The following is an 18,725-nucleotide window of genomic DNA, read 5'->3' as shown; positions in this document are numbered from 1 at the left end:
CTTGTTGTGAGTAATGTTGAGACCTGTGGACTATGAGATATCTTGGTGTGGATGATGGCGGTGCCTGGAGGGTGTGTAGATCTTGTTGTGAGTAATGTTGAGACCTGTGGACTATGAGATATCTTGGTGTGGATGGTGGCGGTGCCTGGAGGGTGTGTAGATCTTGTTGTGAGTAATGTTGGGACCTGTAGACTATGAGACATCTTGATGTGGATGAGGTTGTGCAGCTCTTGTTGTGAGTAATGTTGCAGTAGTCTGTGAGAGATATGTTTGTAGGTGATGCTGCGGCCTGCAGTCTGGGAGATCTCACTGTGGGATGCCCTGTACCAGCAGGTATATGGGATGTTGTTAGGAGTGATGTTGGGATGCAGGTTAACAGGGATCTTGAGATGGGTGTTTGTGATGCTTCGGTTCTGATTGAGACAGGCAGATGGGGGTGATGCTGGGCAGCGCTGCGAACATACACCTGCATTTCCAAGACCAGGAGAGGCTGGCATCGGCCAGAGTACATTGGGCGGTCGCCAAGCTGCTTGGCACAGCAGAGTGAGCACAGAAAGATGACCCTTTTCAGAACCCTGTCATCGCCTCTTAGGCTGCACCGTGAACAGAATGAACAAATCTCAGAGGCAGCCATAGAGTAGGAGCCCAGCAGCCCTGCACCTTAGAGATGAGGGGGCTGAGCACAGGTGTGCATACATATCTTCTGTACCAGCAGCTGGTTTCATCTCCAGTCTTGTTTTTTTGTTCAAGAAATTAACAGACTATGAAAAAAAGACTACTTGTTTGTTTTCTAGAGATTGTTACCGTGGTCTAAAGTTTTGGCAGCATTGGACATAGCGGACGTAACTATTAACATAACGTGTATTCGTAAAGTGCACATTCACCACCTCAGGTATCTTGGTGCTGAATATCAGATGTTTATTGCTACCCAACTCAATAGTACTTATTTTATCGACCTCAGAAGGATGAAAGGCTGAGTGGACCTGCTTTAATTTGAACCTGTGACCATGAGGTCAAACACAAGCCCTTACAGTGGATACATTAGTCCACTAAGACACCACACCGAGCATAATGGTACTCTATTTATTGAGAAAGGACAAGAGGCTAAGCAACTCATCCCAAGATTTAAAAAAAAATCCTATATATTGCACAAAGATTTTAGAACCAGGGGGATAACCCAAAGGGGCATCACAATGACCATCCCTCTGTCTGCAGCGCACTTTACTCCAAGCAGGTTGTAACCCACATTCTTCCAGCACAGATTTAAAATAATTTCTGATGTCCAGTGACATATGTGTATTTCTACTTTCATGATTAGGCTCTTTATAATTGAATAAAGTTATAATAAAACATGCTGATGTCATATGCTGAAAACGCCTGGGGTACTAAGGGTGGCTGCCCACCCAAGTGAAGTGCATAGAGTGTATCACTCCTCGAGTTAGATCATGGTATTTCAGCACAGTGTTATCACAAACAGTGCAAAAGCAACTAAGGCGTTTCATCATCCTTCCTCTTTCTTCGACTCTTCGTGTCTTCGTATACCCTCTCTCTTACTCCCACCGCAGTCCCCTCACTCTGTATGGTCCGTTTCATTGTTTTAATCAATCGCTTCTTCTATTAATGTCTCTTCTATACCTTTCATATTTTCTATCCCGTCTACTTTCTTTTACCCCATCAATCTTTCTTGTTTTTATTATCTGTTTCTCTTTTACTTTTCACATTTACACACATTAACTTACTGTCTTTATTAGCATGTTTGAATGAAATGTCTTCTTTAATATTCGAGTTTCTCCCTCGCCACTTCTCGGCTTCCTGTACGTCCCATCAAGCCCTTATGCGTCCTCTTCCCCCTCGCTGGGTCTCTCCTGTTCATCGTCCCTTTGCAGCACACTCTGTCACACTGATCTGTGGTGCATGCGGGAGGAGAGGAACGGTTAGTGGAGCCACACATGTGCCCATGCCCGTTCCTCTCCATTTGACGCTTAGTGGAAGATGAAAGTTGGTGGGGCACAGCGACACATACATAGAGTTGGTGTATATCAGAGATGGAACATTAGTGAGGGATTTTGGATGCATTATCACAGGATGCCCTCTGCACCTTTGAGTAATCCCTGCAGTGCTTAATTTGTAAAAAAAAATAAGTGCCAGCACCCTCGTCAGGAGGCCACTTCAGATTGCACCACCCATTATTACTACCAGTGCTGCCAATGATGGTACCAACAGATCTACTAAACATCACACTCCTACAAGAGTCACATTTCAGACTATTCCAGATCCTCCAAGCTATAAGAATTGCATACGTGGCAGGTATTAGTAATTTCTAATGTATATTGAATTAATGAACAACTGTTGTTAAGCTTATCTCTAAATTAAACAGACAGCTCCACCATGTGGCAAACTGTCAAAAGTACTAGTGTTGACAATTAAGGGCCAGTGGCGAGCACTGGAAACCACTGGCTTAAGTTAAGCACTGAATCCCTGGCAGTACTGCCGTGCCCAGAGGGCACATTTGCCAATATTTATGTACCTTCTGTGCTTAAGGTTTTAGCAATGAATTTAACTGAACTTGCCATCTATAGCGACTGGCACATTTCTTTACTGAAAATGTACAATAAAAATGCCTTTGTCAGTTAGGGTGGAGATAGCCAATGAATGGAGTTGACTGATGTCTTTAGTATACAGGACTGTGAGCTGGAGAGCACAGGGAGGCAAAGATGCAACCATGCATCACATCTTTGGGGGAGGGATGGAAATTACCCATCAAGCAACTGCAGGTGATGAACGTCATGAACAGAGAGGGGCTTTCCAGCCCATTGATGTTTACTCACCTAGCATCTAACACACTGACATCTGCTAGAAGTTAGAACTTACATACATTTAAGTCCTATATTAGGAATTAGATCACCAGGTGCATTACTGTTTAGGTGAGAAAAGCGGTGTTTTTTTGCTGCATTAATTTTGCAAATTTCCTGATTTCTGCCATCATCAATATTGGTGACTATTACATTTGGGACCACCCAAAATTCTGCTTCTAGTCTTCCTTCAGATGGGAAAAATGCAGAGTTCGGGAAAGAATTGGAAAGTGCCTAGGTGCACATGTTTTAGTTGAACCCGCGATGAACTCTGCGCTCCAGGCTTGTCGGAGGCTGCCGGATGGAGACGCTAGAGGGATAAATTGGTGGAAAGCGGGATGGATGGTTAAGTATACGCGTGGTGTAATGTATGGATATATCTCATAAGTGCTGCAAGACCTGCAGCAATAAGTCACCAGGGAAGGACTCCGGGGAGGCAGTGGCGGTGATTTGTTAAGGTCAGACCCCATGAGCACAGAGCTGTTTTATTTCTGTACCTCATAAAAAGGTAGTTGATATCTTCTAATGTGGTTGTACAGTATACCATACCTGTCATGCTGTAAAACCTAGGCTGGGGCATGAAAGCTCTGCAGAAAAAAGTCAGCAGTTTTAGGTGCTGCAACGTAAGGAGGGGGGGGTTCATGCCCCCAACTCTCCACATAGGCCTGCATCTCATAAATTTAGATGTCGCGTTTTTCTTTCGTAACATATGTCAGAGAGTCACCAATGGTGTCCATCTAGTGTTGGAAACCTCTACCTTTGCCCACTTCTAACAAATCCTCAGCAGATTTTGTGCGCGTATCCCATAGTTCACAAGTTAAAATCCTGCGTGTGCCTACTCAGACTTTCATCTTTCTGCACAGGTGAGGGTTGAGGCTGCAGATGTAAGACTTCACCATAGAAATACTGTACTTAGTACTCAAAAATGTAAGGATGGGATCTTAGAGAGTCCCCTGAATCTGCACTTCATATATAGGATCAATTTTGAGTCGGTCCCCGTTTGAGTAATCCCCATTTCGCTAGTAATGGTAGTTACCAGTAGCCCCGAGTGAAATTCCAATCTTGCCAGCATAAATTTGCTTAATTTCAGAAATTTCATGCTGTGCATGTTACTTGATGTTCCTGAAATTACGCCATAACACCATGACACACGACTATGCGTCATTCACTGTCAAAATCTACTGCAAATGTGCCATTCGAAATTTACCACGAATGCACATAAACAACAGAACGTGAGTGGCTGTTTTGAATGGTGCTTTTTTTTGCACTACTGTTTTTAGCGCAAAATATGTAATCACATCAGAAAGTGTTGTGGGTATGCATTTCATGCTAAAATATACCGCTAAATGATGGATTTGCGTTTTACATCATTATATGCAATTTCACATAATTTCTCTGAGATTTTGTGTTATTTCACCAAACCAAATTGCTTACGTTGCTCACATCCCTAATTACCAGTTGTGGCTAATGTGTTCACCGCATTTAGCCCCTCCCCTGGGGACTGCTAAGCCCCAGGAGTCAACAGAACCCATAAGAATAAGGGTTATGAATCTCGCAGAAGCACCATGGGTGGAAATGTACTACCACCACACACGTGTGATCTTTAAAACTTGAAAATTGCTGCAGGTGAAATGCCTGGGTGAAAGTCTAGCTAAAAATGGGGAATTACGTGTGGGAATGAACACAGAAACACAAATTCCTGCATGTTAATGCTTTGTTCAGCTGAACATCTCTGAATGTCTTTGTTGACGAGTGGGAATACTTAACAGTATCAGTGCATCCTGTAAAATTACGTCATTATGAAACAATTTTATGTGTGCTGAATTTGGAGGGGGGAATAGGCATTCCAAGAGAGATGCCTTAAAACTAGAACAGCCCCCAACTTTCAAGTTTGCAGGCCCTCACAGTCACAAGTATTAGTGAGACACATAGTGATAATTGGGGCAGTTGCAGGTATACTCATGTAAGAAACTAGAGAAAATCTAGTTCCGGGCTGGGGCATGCAATGGAACACCCACAAAAAGGTAGAGGGGGTACACAGAAAGAGATCTACCCTTTGGAGAAAAAAAGGCGAAACATTTAAAACTGAAATACACTTTTCTAAAATATTTCTGAAAGAGTAAATGCATATATATTACCTTTACTCTTGTGAAAATACTTTATTATTTGAGAAACCTGAAAATCACAAAATTGAGAGCATCTCTTGGTAAATTACGATTGTTGCAGCGTTACTATACTTGAGAAAAGTCTACATGAAATCCGAAATAGTTGCGAATTTACGCTAAGCAGATGCATAAATGTTCAGGAATTAACTTAGTTATTATAATTATTTTTTATAGCGTATGCACCTAGTACCCCTCCACCCCCCCCTCCCTCCACGTCCCCCACCCCCCCACCCCCCCCCCCGTCATAGGGTGTAAATTTTTTGGCGAACTTCCGTTTCTGTCTCTCCTTAAAATAATTATTTGTATTATTACCCCAAGTAATTTCCAATGTTTGTCGATTACTGTCCATATCACCACAAACTCTCAGCAGAATTTCCTGCTCTCTCGACCCGTCACCATTGAGACATCTTTTCCTGCTGTTCAGATGCTGCTGAGAATTATGTATTTGGATGCTGGATGCGTGCTAGCCTGCCCCCTAGTGTTCAATCGGTTGTATTGCACCAGCAGCTTCTCTTCTCTCACCTCCTCCAAACCCTGGCATGAAGGAGGCTGGCGCCCCTGCTGTGCCCAGGTCCGGCAGCTCCCTTCACTCTCCTTAAAACGACCCGTCGTGCGTCCTAGCGCCCCAGATACGGGCGAGAGCACAGGCGATATTATGCTAATTCCTGCCGTCGGGTTAATTTAGAAGTCATACGAAATCGGCAGCGAGGAGACGGGAGATAAGGGCGGCGCTTTGTTTCAGTCCCCGGGGCAGGCAGGGGCGGGAGATGGCCGATCTTTCGAGGCTTGCAGTTTAATTCATGCTTCGAAGCAGGCAGAAGCACGTGCCAATGAGCCTGGCAGCGCGTGGAGGCCACGTGACGCTGCATGCCTTCAGAAGCATCCATGGAGAGATGTACAGAAAAGGACGCGCTCCCCACGTCCCTGCACGCGCTCTCCGACTCATCAAGAGTGAGACGTGTTTATAACCTCCCTGTGCGCTTTTGTATAGAGCGAAGACAAAACATATTACCAACCTCCCTGTGCCCTCCCCTGCAAGAAACTGGGGTGTTACCAACCTTCGTGTGTACACTCTTACAAATAAAGTGGGGTGTTACAAACCTCTGTGTGTGATCTCTTACAAAGAAAGTGGGGTGTTACCAACCTCTGTGTGTAACCTCTTACAAAGAGAGTGGGGTGTTACCAACCTCTGTGTGTAATCTCGTGCAATGAAAGTGGGGTGTTACCAACCTTCGTGTGTACACTCTTACAAATAAAGTGGGGTGTTACAAACCTCTGTGTGTGATCTCTTACAAAGAAAGTGGGGTGTTACCAACCTCTGTGTGTAACCTCTTACAAAGAGAGTGGGGTGTTATCAACCTCTGTGTGTAATCTCGTGCAATGAAAGTGGGATGTTACCAACCTCTGTGTGTGATCTCTTACAAAGAAAGGGGGTGTTACAAACCTCTGTGTGTGATCTCTTACAAAGAAAGTGGGGTGTTACCAACCTCTGTGTGTAACCTCTTACAAAGAAAGTGGGGTTTACCAACCTCTGTGTGTAATCTCATGCAATGAAAGCGGGGTGTTACCAACCTCTGTGTGTACCCTCTTACAAAGAAAGTGGGATGTTACCAACCTCTGTGTGTAAACTCGTGCAATGAAAGTGGGATGTTACCAACCTCTGTGTGTGCTCTCATACAAAGAAAGGGGGTGTTACCAACCTCTGTGTGTGATCTCTTACAAAGAAAGTGGGGTGTTACCAACCTCTGTGTGTAACCTCTTACAAAGAAAGTGGGGTTTACCAACCTCTGTGTGTAATCTCGTGCAATGAAAGCGGGGTGTTACCAACCTCTGTGTGTACCCTCTTACAAAGAAAGTGGGATGTTACCAATCTCTGTGTGTAAACTCGTGCAATGAAAGTGGGATGTTACCAGCCTCTGTGTGTGATCTCTTACAAAGAAAGGGGGTGTTACCAACCTATGTGTGTAACCTCTTACAAAGAGAGTGGGGTGTTACCAACCTCTGTGTGTACCCTCTTACAAAAAAAATGGGATGTTACCAACCTCTGTGTGTAAACTCGTGCAATGAAAGTGGGATGTTACCAACCTCTGTGTGTAATCTCGTGCAATGAAAGTGGGATGTTACCAACCTATGTGTGTAATCTCGTGCAATGAAAGTGGGATGTTACCAACCTCTGTGTGTAATCTCGTGCAATGAAAGTGGGATGTTACCAACCTCTGTGTGTGAACTCTTACAAAGAATGTAGGGTGTTACCAACCTCTGTGTGTGAACTCTTACAAAGAAAGTGGGGTGTTGCCAACCTCTGTGTGTAACCTTTTACAAAGAAAGTGGGGTGTTACCAACCTCTGTGTGTAACCTCTTACAAAGAAAGTGGGGTGTTACCATCCTCTGTGTGAACTCTTACAAAGAAAGTGGGGGTTTACCAACCTCTGTGTGTAATCTCGTGCAATGAAAGTGGGATGTTACCAACCTCTGTGTGTGAACTCTTACAAAGAATGTGGGGTGTTACCAACCTCTGTGTGTGAACTCTTACAAAGAAAGTGGAGTGTTACCAACCTCTGTGTGTAACCTCTTACAAAGAAAATGGGGTGTTACCATCCTCTGTGTGAACTCTCTTACAAAGAAAGTGGGGGTTTACCAACCTCTGTGTGTAATCTCGTGCAATGAAAGTGGGATGTTACCAACCTCTGTGTGTGAACTCTTACAAAGAAAGTGAAGTGTTACCAACCTCTGTGTGTAACCTCTTACAAAGAAAGTGGGGTGTTACCAACCTCTGTGTGAACTCTTACAAAGAAAGTGAGTGTTACCAACCTCTGAGTGTAACCTCTTACAAAGAAAGTGGGGTGTTACCAACCTCTGTGTGTGAACTCTTACAAAGAAAGTGAAGTGTTACCAACCTCTGAGTGTAACCTCTTACAAAGAAAGTGGGGTGCTACCACCCTCTGTGTGTGACCTCTTAAAAAGAAAGTGAAGTCTTACTAACCTCTGTGTGTGACCTCTTACAAAGAAAGTGAGATGTTACCAACATCTCTGTGTAATCTCATATAAAGAAAGTGGGATGTTACCAACCTCTTTGTGTGCTCTATAATTGAGAAATTGAGATGATACCAACCTCATTGTGTGGTCAATTACGAAGAAAGTAATCTGCTACCAACCACATTGTGTGTTCTTCTAAAGAAAGTGAGCTATTACCAATGCCATTGTGTTCTCTTTGAAGAGAAATTAAGATACTACCAACCTCTCGGTTTGTTCCTTTATAAAGTGAATGAGTTGTCACCAGTCTCTTTCTGAACTTTAATATAAAGAGAGTGTGCTGTTACCCCCCGCTTTGTGTGCTGTTATAAAAGGAGTGGGATTTCACCAACCTCTTTAAGGGCTCTTGTAAGGCAAGTGAGATGTTACCAACCTCTTACTGTACTTTCATATAGAGAGAGTGAGCTGATGGCAGCCTCTTTATCTGCTCTCTTGTAAGTGAGATGTTACCAACCTCTTTGCGTGCTTGCATATAAATGGGCATACTACCAGGCTTGTTGTGCGCTCTCTTAATAATAGTAAAATAGTCCATACCTTGTGGCGACGTACCTCTGAGGAGTAGAACTAGATGTGAGACCTGCTTCCCTGGGCGCTCACTTACAGGAAGAAGCAGTTTATAGCGTTGTATCAATCTCTCTGGCTGCTCTATTACACTATTAAAACTAAGGGAGTATTTATTTACTTTTTTATGCAGTACTTAATTATTCATTCATGTATTTATGTTTCATTCATTTATTTAGAGATCTTGTAAAATGCTGTCTGTCGCTTTTCAGTGACAGAAACACACTTAAAAGGGTAATGGAGAAGTAACAGTCCAGCCTGTGAGGCTGAGATGCTTTCCGATGGCGAGGCGAAGTAGCTCTGTTTTCAAAAGTTTTTCAAGTTTCTTGTGCTTGAGATCAAGACTCAGGGTCGAGTTAAAACCCTTCGACCCTCCGAGTCCTCCTATAACCATGAGGCTCTACTCTGTGCTGAATCAGAGCCTGTGGTTGCAGGTGGATCCCGGATGTATGACGTTACAACACAGGCTATTACAACGCCTGCCTTTACAACGCAGTTTTTACATCGCAATCCATTACAACGCATAGTGCTTTTGGGTGTTGGATAGTGAATAGTTTAATTTACTATTCCAACTCCAGTCCCCGTGGACACTAGGGAAGGTGTTGGATAGTAAATTAAACTTATTCCCTATCCTAGAGCGCCCCCCAGTGCAATGCGTTGTAATGGTTTGCGTTGTAATGACCGCGTTGTAATGGTAGTGCGTTGTAAAAGTTTCGTTGTAAAGGTTGTTTACCGTGGATCCCACTCATTTTTGGGGAGAGAAAAACATGTAAGGAAAAAGAAGAGTAAGAATGAAAACAGTCATAAAGGGAGAAACGAGGATTCGAAAAGAACCTGCAAGAGTGAGGTAGAGGCAAGGAGTGTGTGGTGGCGGAAGAAAGAGGCGTGAGGTGGAATTGAGACTATGCATCTTTGATGTTTGGCGATCCCAACATTCATCCTCACCAGTAGCCGGTTGTTGAGGACAACCTTGAGCACCAGCGCTTATTATTTTACAAATTAAGCAATGCATTTGCCTGTGTATTTCAGCCCCTAAACAGATGAGATGGACAGACCTAGAAGAATGCGTTTGGATGACACACGAGGGATGTTAACAAATTCTCTGCGAGTGTCCCAGAATACAGTGTGTTCTCCATCTCGCCATCACTTCCGCTAACAGAAAAACAATATCATGTGTTGTCAACTTCCCTATGTGCTCTTACGACCTCACGGTAATGCATCACCAATCACCCCACTTACCTTGTTTTAACACAAAATAGAACAAAATAGGTTGTTAGGCTTGCCTGTTACGCAGAAGACATCCCGCACTGATACTCAAGTCGCCCATATGGAGAGTTCTGGCAACTGGCATTGCCAACAGAGCAGGGTATGCTCTACTGCAGGGTTCTCCAAAGTCAGTCCTGGAGCAAAGGATCCCCGCCGGATTTTAAGATAACTACATTTATCAAAATGGGGATATGCAAAAAAATCTGGCATGGATCCGGTCCTCCAGGACCGACTTGGGAGAACCCTGCCGTACGGCACCACTTGTAGTAGTAAAAAGCGGCGGACAAAGAGCGTGCCAGGGATAGAAGCAGTATTAACCCATGCCACTCTCTTCAATCTTCCCACTCCCCCCATTGTCTTGCAGCAGTAATCCGGCATGGACGGGGTCCTTTAATGTTACTTTCTGGGAATAACTACAAAAATAAAAGTAAAATTCTGCCTTTGTACAAAATGGTAAAGCAGTGTACGCAGAGAGCCGAATTGTATGTTTCTGGTGCTTCTGTCATTCATGATGCATTGCTGAACACTCCAAAGATAGTTCTGTAAAAGTTTGGCATGATTTCTGAAATATTCCTGAAATTTGTCAGCCGTTGCTCCATTACGTTTGCCATGTGTGGGAAATCCTGGAACCTTTGAAATGTACCTGGGATGAGGTGGAACTGGATGCTAAAACACAATTATGGAAACAAGATATCTAATGGCTGATATTTTGGCAAATTAAGTTATGTAACTGAATGTTTACTATACTTTTTAATCGGGGAACATCCTTTACAATGCAACTTTTACAACGCACTACCATTACGACGCAACTTTTACAACGCAAGTTATTACAACGCATTGCGCTGGGGGGCGCTCTAGGATAGGGAATAGTTTAATTACTATCCAACACCTTCCCTACTATCCACGGGGACTGGAGTTGGAATAGTAAATTAAACTATTCACTATCCAGCGCCCCCCAACGCAAGTCGTTGTAACGACTTGCGTTGTAAAACCTGCGTCGTAATGGCATGCGTTGTAAAAGCATGCGTTGAAACATCATACATCCTTTTTAATCTTATATTTAAATCTAAAATTTTAAAAACCTAGGTATGGTGGGCGCAAAATGTCCATGATCTGAAGTGAAGCACTCTTGGAAGAAGGGGCTAAAAGTAATTTAATTGAATATGATATTCACAATATCAATATCTACAGTAACCACCATGACAAATCTAGCTTTGCCAAGTAATGGTTGGCCAAGACTCAAATACTCTTTCTTGTTTTTCCTTTCAGATGAACAGACCGATCCAGGTGAAGCCGGCGGACAGCGAGAGCAGAGGAGGTAGTTGCCTAATACATTCCAAACCTTACTTCTGTGTACTGCGCTTGTGTATTTTTGTGAACCGCACCAGGCGCTGCGCGTATCAATTAGCCCGATAATGGTTGCCAAAGAAATTCCCTATGCCGCTCGCCTTGTCCTCATCCAATTCTCTACCCTCTTCCTGCCCTTTGCCTAATATTCAATTATTATTCGATTTCCAAAAGGCAGAAAATTCAGAGTTTGGCATGGCAAGCGAGCCTCTGCCTTGTTAGGGAGATAAGTTGCAGAATGGCGGCTTCGGAAAGACAGACGGGTATGTGTGTCATACTTACGCGGAGCGTTGTTGATGAAAATGGTAGAGAAGATGAAATGTGGGCTGAGGGGCTGGCGCCTTTTCTGCATTGGGATCACTGTGCAAATAAGAGGGAAACCCTTACAAGGGTCTTTGCCCCAAAAACGTTATCTCTTTCCTACAGAGGGTCTCAAAGTGGATGTTGGTTACTGTAGGGGATATTAGCACCGGTCTCTTTTTGTCAATTACAGTGTAATGCCTAATGTTCCTTTGAAAATGAATATCCCGCTTAGCTTGTGTCGTTAACGCCTGCGCATGCTGTTTATGCACTACAAGTACTTACTACTACCCACATAATACCCCAGGTACTGAGAGTTTCAATGGGACCTCTTCCCACTTACATTTTGAGAACATCTGTAAGCACATGGTTGTGTCATTTGTTTGGGCGTCATTCGTAGCATTCAAAAAGTGCAGTTGAATATTCTAACACACCTGTTTAGAAGTAGAACTGCTCCGTAGGCCCATTAAAACCACAAAACACCGGAAATGCACTCTACTTTTGCACTATGTTGGTGTCCAGAAGGACGCACTGTGTGGTCGCGGTCCTACTCTGTGTGCCTGAATCCATCGAATGTTGTGGGTTCAATTTGAGAAGACACAACTGAGAAAAACAAATTAAAAAACTCAGATGTAAAAAATGAAGGCTCAAAATGTTGGCTGTCAAAATCTTGAACATTAATAAATACCTCTCTACACGCATTTCGACCTGATTTGAATTCCCAAGTGCAGCCAGACTCGTTTTCAGCTATGGCAGGAGTACGTCAGTGTAATATTCTTCACTCCTGCACTAACATTTTCAGGGACAGAGGCTGTCAGGGAGTTTAGATGCGCAATGGACATGTTTGTAGAGACAATTTTATGTATGTCACATATTTTGATGTTCGATTGTGGTCACATTCTGTGTTTTCGAAATCTGTCCTCACAAAAAGAGTTGTGTCACCCCGAAACACTAGAATTACAATCTACTCCCACCCCCTGATTAAGGGGGGGGGAGAAAAAAACACCGGTTTGACAAACTTAAAGGGGCCCCCCTGCAAAGTACATGGAGGCGGCCCCCAATTTTCCAATCCCACTAAGGACCACTCAGGCCAGGGGCCTGCCGTCCGCTCACAGTGCCGAAGGAGGCCTCTTGGAGCTCACCCCCACCCACCCGCACCGCGGGGGCCATTGTTATGCCACTGAGTCTAAGACCAGGTTAAAAAGGCTTTTAATGTGGTCTTCCACCTCGAGCTTGAGAGTTCCAGCACATAGAAGCCCTTGGGGTTTGGTTTAGGCGCCTAGTAAATTACGTTGACCTTCACTTTGATGTTACCATGTAAGGCTGGTCTTGCATTCCTCAGCCTGTCCCTCTCTGGCATTTTCCTAGGACTACAGTGACCAGCATGCACAGCGAGAGAATGGGTATGTAATGTATATTAGATTGGTGTAAGATCAATGCACCCGGCGTCAGGCACCTGTAAAGCCCTGCATTGGGGCTTCATGGCACTGGAAGTAGTCTCAAGTGTAGTAAGAAGAGGAGATGTGTGTGGGGGCCCTAGCAACAGACAACCTCTCACAAACCAGGTTTCTGTCGCACAGTAAATGCCTAGTGCATCACCTATTATTACACCCTGCTCTTGCACAAGTGAACATGGGCACAGGCTCGTACAGAGTGCATCTTGTGCACACAGAGTGCATCTTGTGCACACAGACTGACGGTTAACGTGAATATTAAGGATAATGAAAAATGCCAGTACTGGAAAATGTACAGAGTGGGTTAAAAATAGCATTACAACTATTGTTTAAGGCATCTCTGTGTTTAATCAGTAGGTGAACAAATGTGCCCTTTAGAGCGGGCAGTCTCAGGACCTGTTGATCATGTCTTCACATTAGTGTTGAACCCTCTTCTTAAACAGAACTCTTTTTACTCCACCACATTGGTGTTTAGATGAGTTTTTGAAGCTTACCGTGAATATACATCTCGACTGTTGCCTTATATATCATTTACCTGTCCATGACCTATTCCTTTTTTTGTTCTTGCCTACGGGCAAGCATGTATGCCTTATGTTTTCCCCAAAAATCATGGTAAAATACAGATATATTTGTATACATTCATAACTTTTTGGTCAGCCTCTTTCAGCCATTGTTCTGTTCAAGCATCATTCACATGTTGTTCCTGCCCACCACTACATCCAGCATGGAGCAATGGGCTAGGCTCCTTCATCCATTGGCCGACTTGTACTGCGAGTGGTCGAAATTTTATTGATCACCTGTAAATGTAAATATGTTTATATAGCACACTTCTACCAGAGGTCTCGTATCGCTGTATTCATACCGCTGTGGAACCCATCCTGGCTTTCCTCTGAAATGTCCACTCCTGGGCAGCCCCAAGGTGAAGCCAGGCATCCAAGCGCTGCTGGGGCCGTTGTGGAGATTAAGCAAGCTATTGCCCAGAGTCACAGAGTGGGACCCATGATTAGACTAGGTACTGAGGCGAGAATTATCAGGTACGGGGAAATTGAGTCCAAGAACCACCGAGGCGGGAATTGAACCCTGGTCCCGGGCCAGACCTCTGCATCAGGGTCTGCCGCTCTAACCTTTGAGCCACACTTCTCCACATGCATACAACTTCCTGAAAATAAGTGCAAAGCTGGTGACTCTATGCAGCTGTGTCACTCCTTTATTTTTATAATATTATATTTTGCTGAAAGCTTTTTGCATATTGCCTATGTTTGTACAAACATTTTAAAAAAACATAGTAAGGCTACCAAAGCCTATTGCCTTTGCCAATGCTTGCTTAACCTTGTTGGTGCTACTTCTCCCGTTTGCTAAGCTACGTTTATATACATTTTAGACTCAGTTTCAGGGCATTTTAGGGGTGCGATGAAGGTTGTGGCTAATTATATCAACTTGAACTGTTTGCTTCAAATATGGCTCAATAAACACATCTTCGCCCTCCCCCAGGCCAGGCGCATTTACATAACCAGGTGCTAATTTTTGTCATTTAGCGACCATCAGATCGCATCACAGCATGCAGAAACCGCTCTCCCCTTTCTAATTGGGCTACACTAATTAACAACACACGATAGCATCGCCCCCATTTCCGCCGCTTTTTGTCCTAGTGCCAATCACGGCAGATTTCAGGCGGGGGCGCTGACTGTCTGGAGACTGGCAGAGCAGCCATCCTTCCAATATCTGTGGCAGGGACCTAGATAACCTAATGATGAGCTGGCTCTAATTTCCTGCTCCCTGCTCTTATCAGGGGCGCGCAGGACGCGCGTGGCGGTGAAGCAGGGGGAGGGGTTAGCGCCTCTTCAGTTGTCAATCAAATGAAAGCTATGGTGCAGTCAAATTCCCATGGGGCAACAAGCCCATGGGCCTCTGAGTTATGCAAGGGCAAGTGCCAAGAAAGTGGCCATCGCCCAGGGTAGACATTTGCAAACATTTTCAAGTGAGCGTGTGTGGGAGGTCACACGCTAAAGCCGCAAAGGGTAGAAGGTGGCCATAATATGTGAGTTTGACTTCAAAGGGGAGGACTCAACCATGAATACGAAAATGGCTGGTGCAAAAATAGCAGAGGCAAGCTGTAGTCCAGATATATAATCTCTGTCACTAATAGAGAACCCCCTTCCTCCAGCTGTACCTAGCGACGTGATAAACCGCCTTCCCAAAGTACCTAGGGCCTCATTTATTAGAAGTGACGCATCACTGCGTGAAAACAGCGATGCGTCACTTCTCAGTGCGCCCTCCTTCCGACATCTCGCCTGTAGTTACAGATACGTCAGTATTTCTGACATATCGGTATGGCGCAAAAGTGACGCATTACTGAAGTGTGTCACAAAAGTGACGCAACTCCAGCAATGTGTCCTTTCACAGGGCAAGCCCCATGTGAAAGGGACAGCGTCAGTCTCACGCCTGCTGTGAGGCAGGCGTAAGATATTGACGCATTTGCGTCCAAGAAGTGGCACACGTCACTTCTATGACCCTTTCTTGCGTCAGAACGCCCCCCCTGCATACATTATACCTGGCGCAGGTATAATGTGGCACAGGCGTTTACAAAGTGACGCATCTACCTAGATGCGTCACTTTGTAAATATGGTGCTACAAGGCACATTTTTTAAGCCGCTAATATGTGTCACAAAAAGTGACGCACCGGCGGCGTAAAAGTGACACACAGCCTCATAAATAACGTCCTTAGTGGTCTTGACACATGGAATTTGAAAAAGTGCCAGCCTCTGCCGTGGTGGATTTGAGGATTAGTAAGTTTGTTACAACACCTGTATCACAACCTCTCCACCCTGTGAAACACAATCTGCCCAGAAGGCCTAGCTACATCAAACACACCTTGAAATTAAAGTTTCTCTGGTGTTCTGTTTCGTACGGTAAAGCTTGTGGGTCCATTGTGCGATGGAACAGAGGGTCCCCAGCCAGAATGGTTATCTTAGCAAAGTTACAATTTCCAGTACTATTGTAAAAATAAAAAACACACCAATACTGGGCGAACCGCGTACATTTCATGTCATGTTAGTTATCGAGGTGATGGTGTTCCACAGTGAGCCATGCTTTCGAAATTTCTCAATGTTAGTAAAAAATGTTTTAAAAGCTCATAAGGTTTTTTGTTAAAGTGACGTAGAACTTTCACAATCATAAAGCACAAATCCTACTCCTTAAACACAATCAATATATTATATTTATAACAGTCAAGTATCTTTCCTTGCTTTTGGTCAAACTTCCCCAAATCCATTATACCATCCGCCTAAAACTCAAACTGTCCATTATTAATCTCAACTTGAGCAGAGTGTGTTTGTGTTTATAGGAGAGTTCGAAGAGGAAAGTCACAGGGTAATCAAAAGTGTCTAGATGTTTGAAAACCTGCTGTCATGATGTGCTGTAAGATTGAGCCTGGGATAGAACAACTGTGAGACATTGAGCGAGTTTCCATATATTGACTGTGTACTGTTCAATATTTAGGACTAGCATTAAAACATGTTTATAAAATTATTTATATTGAGTGTAAAAATAGGAATACAATTATTTTAAAAAGTACTAGGAGAAAAATGATAGTACAATTGAATATTTTTGTGTCTTCTTTGGTTAATATTAAAATTCCTTCAAGTAGGAAGATATGTGATAAAACTCTGAGTCATATTCTAATGATGTTTTGCTTTATACTTTACATGAAGGATGTGATGTATATAATATGTACACTATTGCCAGGACATGGTTATTTCATTCTTTTTGATCTTAAAAGGGTGTATGTAAGCATTGAACCTATCTTAGCTTCTCTTCTTAAAATGATGGTCCTTCAAGCTACTTGGATTTGAGTTTCAAAGAAAAGTCGATGCCAATAACATTCTGTTAAGATGTATTTGAACGTTTTGAGGTTGTGTAATGATTTTAAATAATGAAAACAATATACAGCCGAATGGATTTGAAATGGAAATAGTGACCGGCCAAATTTAGACCCACCAAGTACAGCTTAAAACTCAGAATTAGAAATATTACTGGATAGAGTTGGGAGTGTGGGCCCTCTGTGTACTAATATTCAATCATCTTTTCAGAATGACTTAGAAATATGTTAATTATCGGTACCAAAACCAATTTTATGTAGATTGGCCTCATCCATATTGATTGTGGAGCTCTCAAAACCTGTCTGGGTCCGGCTAGTCTCTGGATGGATGAGCCTGCCCTATTGTTGAAGCGTAGCGCTCATCCCCCCAAGCTTGTGCTGTGACTAGAGCCCTTCTGGATGCATGAACCAGGTCTCCGAAGCCTAGCTAGAGCCCCAGCAGCCCCCAAGAGTTTTATCACTGAAAGTAGTGTTCTTTAAAAAAACCAAAAAAAACTTTTTTTATATGTGCTTATATAGCGTGCAGCGACCCGGAGACATCCTGGCGCTGTTAGCGCACCACAGAAAGAAGAATAGGGATAAAGTTAGGCATTTTGAAAAAGCCAAGTTTTTAGTGCTTTTCGAAGAGTAAATTCCTTTCCGAAAGATCAAAGAGAGAGGGGGAGGCTATTCCACACTTTAGCTGCGTTGTATGAGTAAGAACGCCCACCATATTCCACTCTCTTAATGACAGGTGTCTTTGCAAGAAAGGCATTAGAAGAGCGTGATGCTATCCCGGAGTGTAAAAGGATAGCAGGGGACGAGCGATCATAAGCCCTTTGTCGTACAACGCCCTATGGGCAATACATAATGATTTAAATTTGATTCTTTCTGCTATAGGGAGCAAATGGAGAAGACGTCTTCTGTGGTACTCCTGCCTGCTGAATATAAAGGGGCACTGGGAATGGGCAAGACAAAGCGGCTGATTTAGATCTTAGCAGACAGGTTACTCTGTCACAACAGTGACCAAAATCCCGTCCGGGGAAATATAAATCCCCAGGACTATGAAAGGGTTTTTATTTCGGCAGACGGGATATCAGGCAGCGTTGTGATGGAATACTCTAAGATCTAAATCAGGCAAAAAGTTACATAAAAATAATTGACCAAACACTTTCGTTTGACTACCTGGGAGTAAGTAATGCTACATGTGGACTGAAAGAGCCATCTGGTCCCCGCATTTATATGGGGCGAGGATGTAGCCTTACGGCTAGAGCGGTCGACCTCGAAACTGGGGAACCGGGTTTGTGTCTCGACAATGGCGCTAAAACATCCAGTGATTCTGGGCAAATCACTTAATCTCCTCGTGCCTAACAAAAATGAATGTGTCCTTCTGTAACGAAACTGGTGCTCAAGTAAAGCGCTTTGATAGTCGGGGCTAGTTGGCGCTATATAAATCTCTAAAAAAAAATCCATACAGCTACCACCACAGAGCCAACTCCTCTACTTATTTTCCCTTTGTATTGTAGAATTTGTACAGCGCTTCCCATCTGTCGGCAGTGAAGCGCTTCGCTCGTGTTAACTTATGTCTGAGATATGCTTCTACAGTGACGTTTTCCAGCTCAAGCCCATTGCTTAAAAATGACTTTTAGGTCCATTGAAGGAGGCCTGCAGTCACAACTTACCTCAAGACAGAAATAAAACAGTTAGCGCTAGAGAAACTTCATGAGCAGTTTGATGAAAATGTCTGTGGAATGACTGGCTGCAGGCAGCTCGTGGCCTAACTCTCACCTGAGCAATAAACGTTTCCATGACTTCTATGCTGTGCTTTGAACATAAATACTGTATAGCGCCCACCAGTCACCTGTGTGACAAGGCGCTTTTCATAATAGGT

At 43.7% G+C, this 18,725-nt stretch overlaps 1 protein-coding gene across 1 annotated transcript in view; it reads left to right on the top strand.

Moving 5' to 3' along the window:
- Positions 1–18,725, top strand: part of CELF4 (CUGBP Elav-like family member 4) — a 1,317,354-nt gene that overhangs the window by 677,729 nt on the left and 620,900 nt on the right. The window contains exon 3 of the mRNA XM_078674731.1: positions 11,147–11,195. Within this exon, the coding sequence (XP_078530857.1) occupies positions 11,147–11,195 (49 nt within the window). The remainder of the gene's footprint in view (positions 1–11,146; positions 11,196–18,725) is intronic.

The sequence above is a fragment of the Lissotriton helveticus genome, chromosome 2_1, assembly GCF_964261635.1.
Source record: "Lissotriton helveticus chromosome 2_1, aLisHel1.1, whole genome shotgun sequence".
Taxonomy (NCBI): Eukaryota; Metazoa; Chordata; class Amphibia; order Caudata; family Salamandridae; genus Lissotriton; species Lissotriton helveticus.
This window is presented reverse-complemented; position numbering and strand designations above follow the sequence as displayed.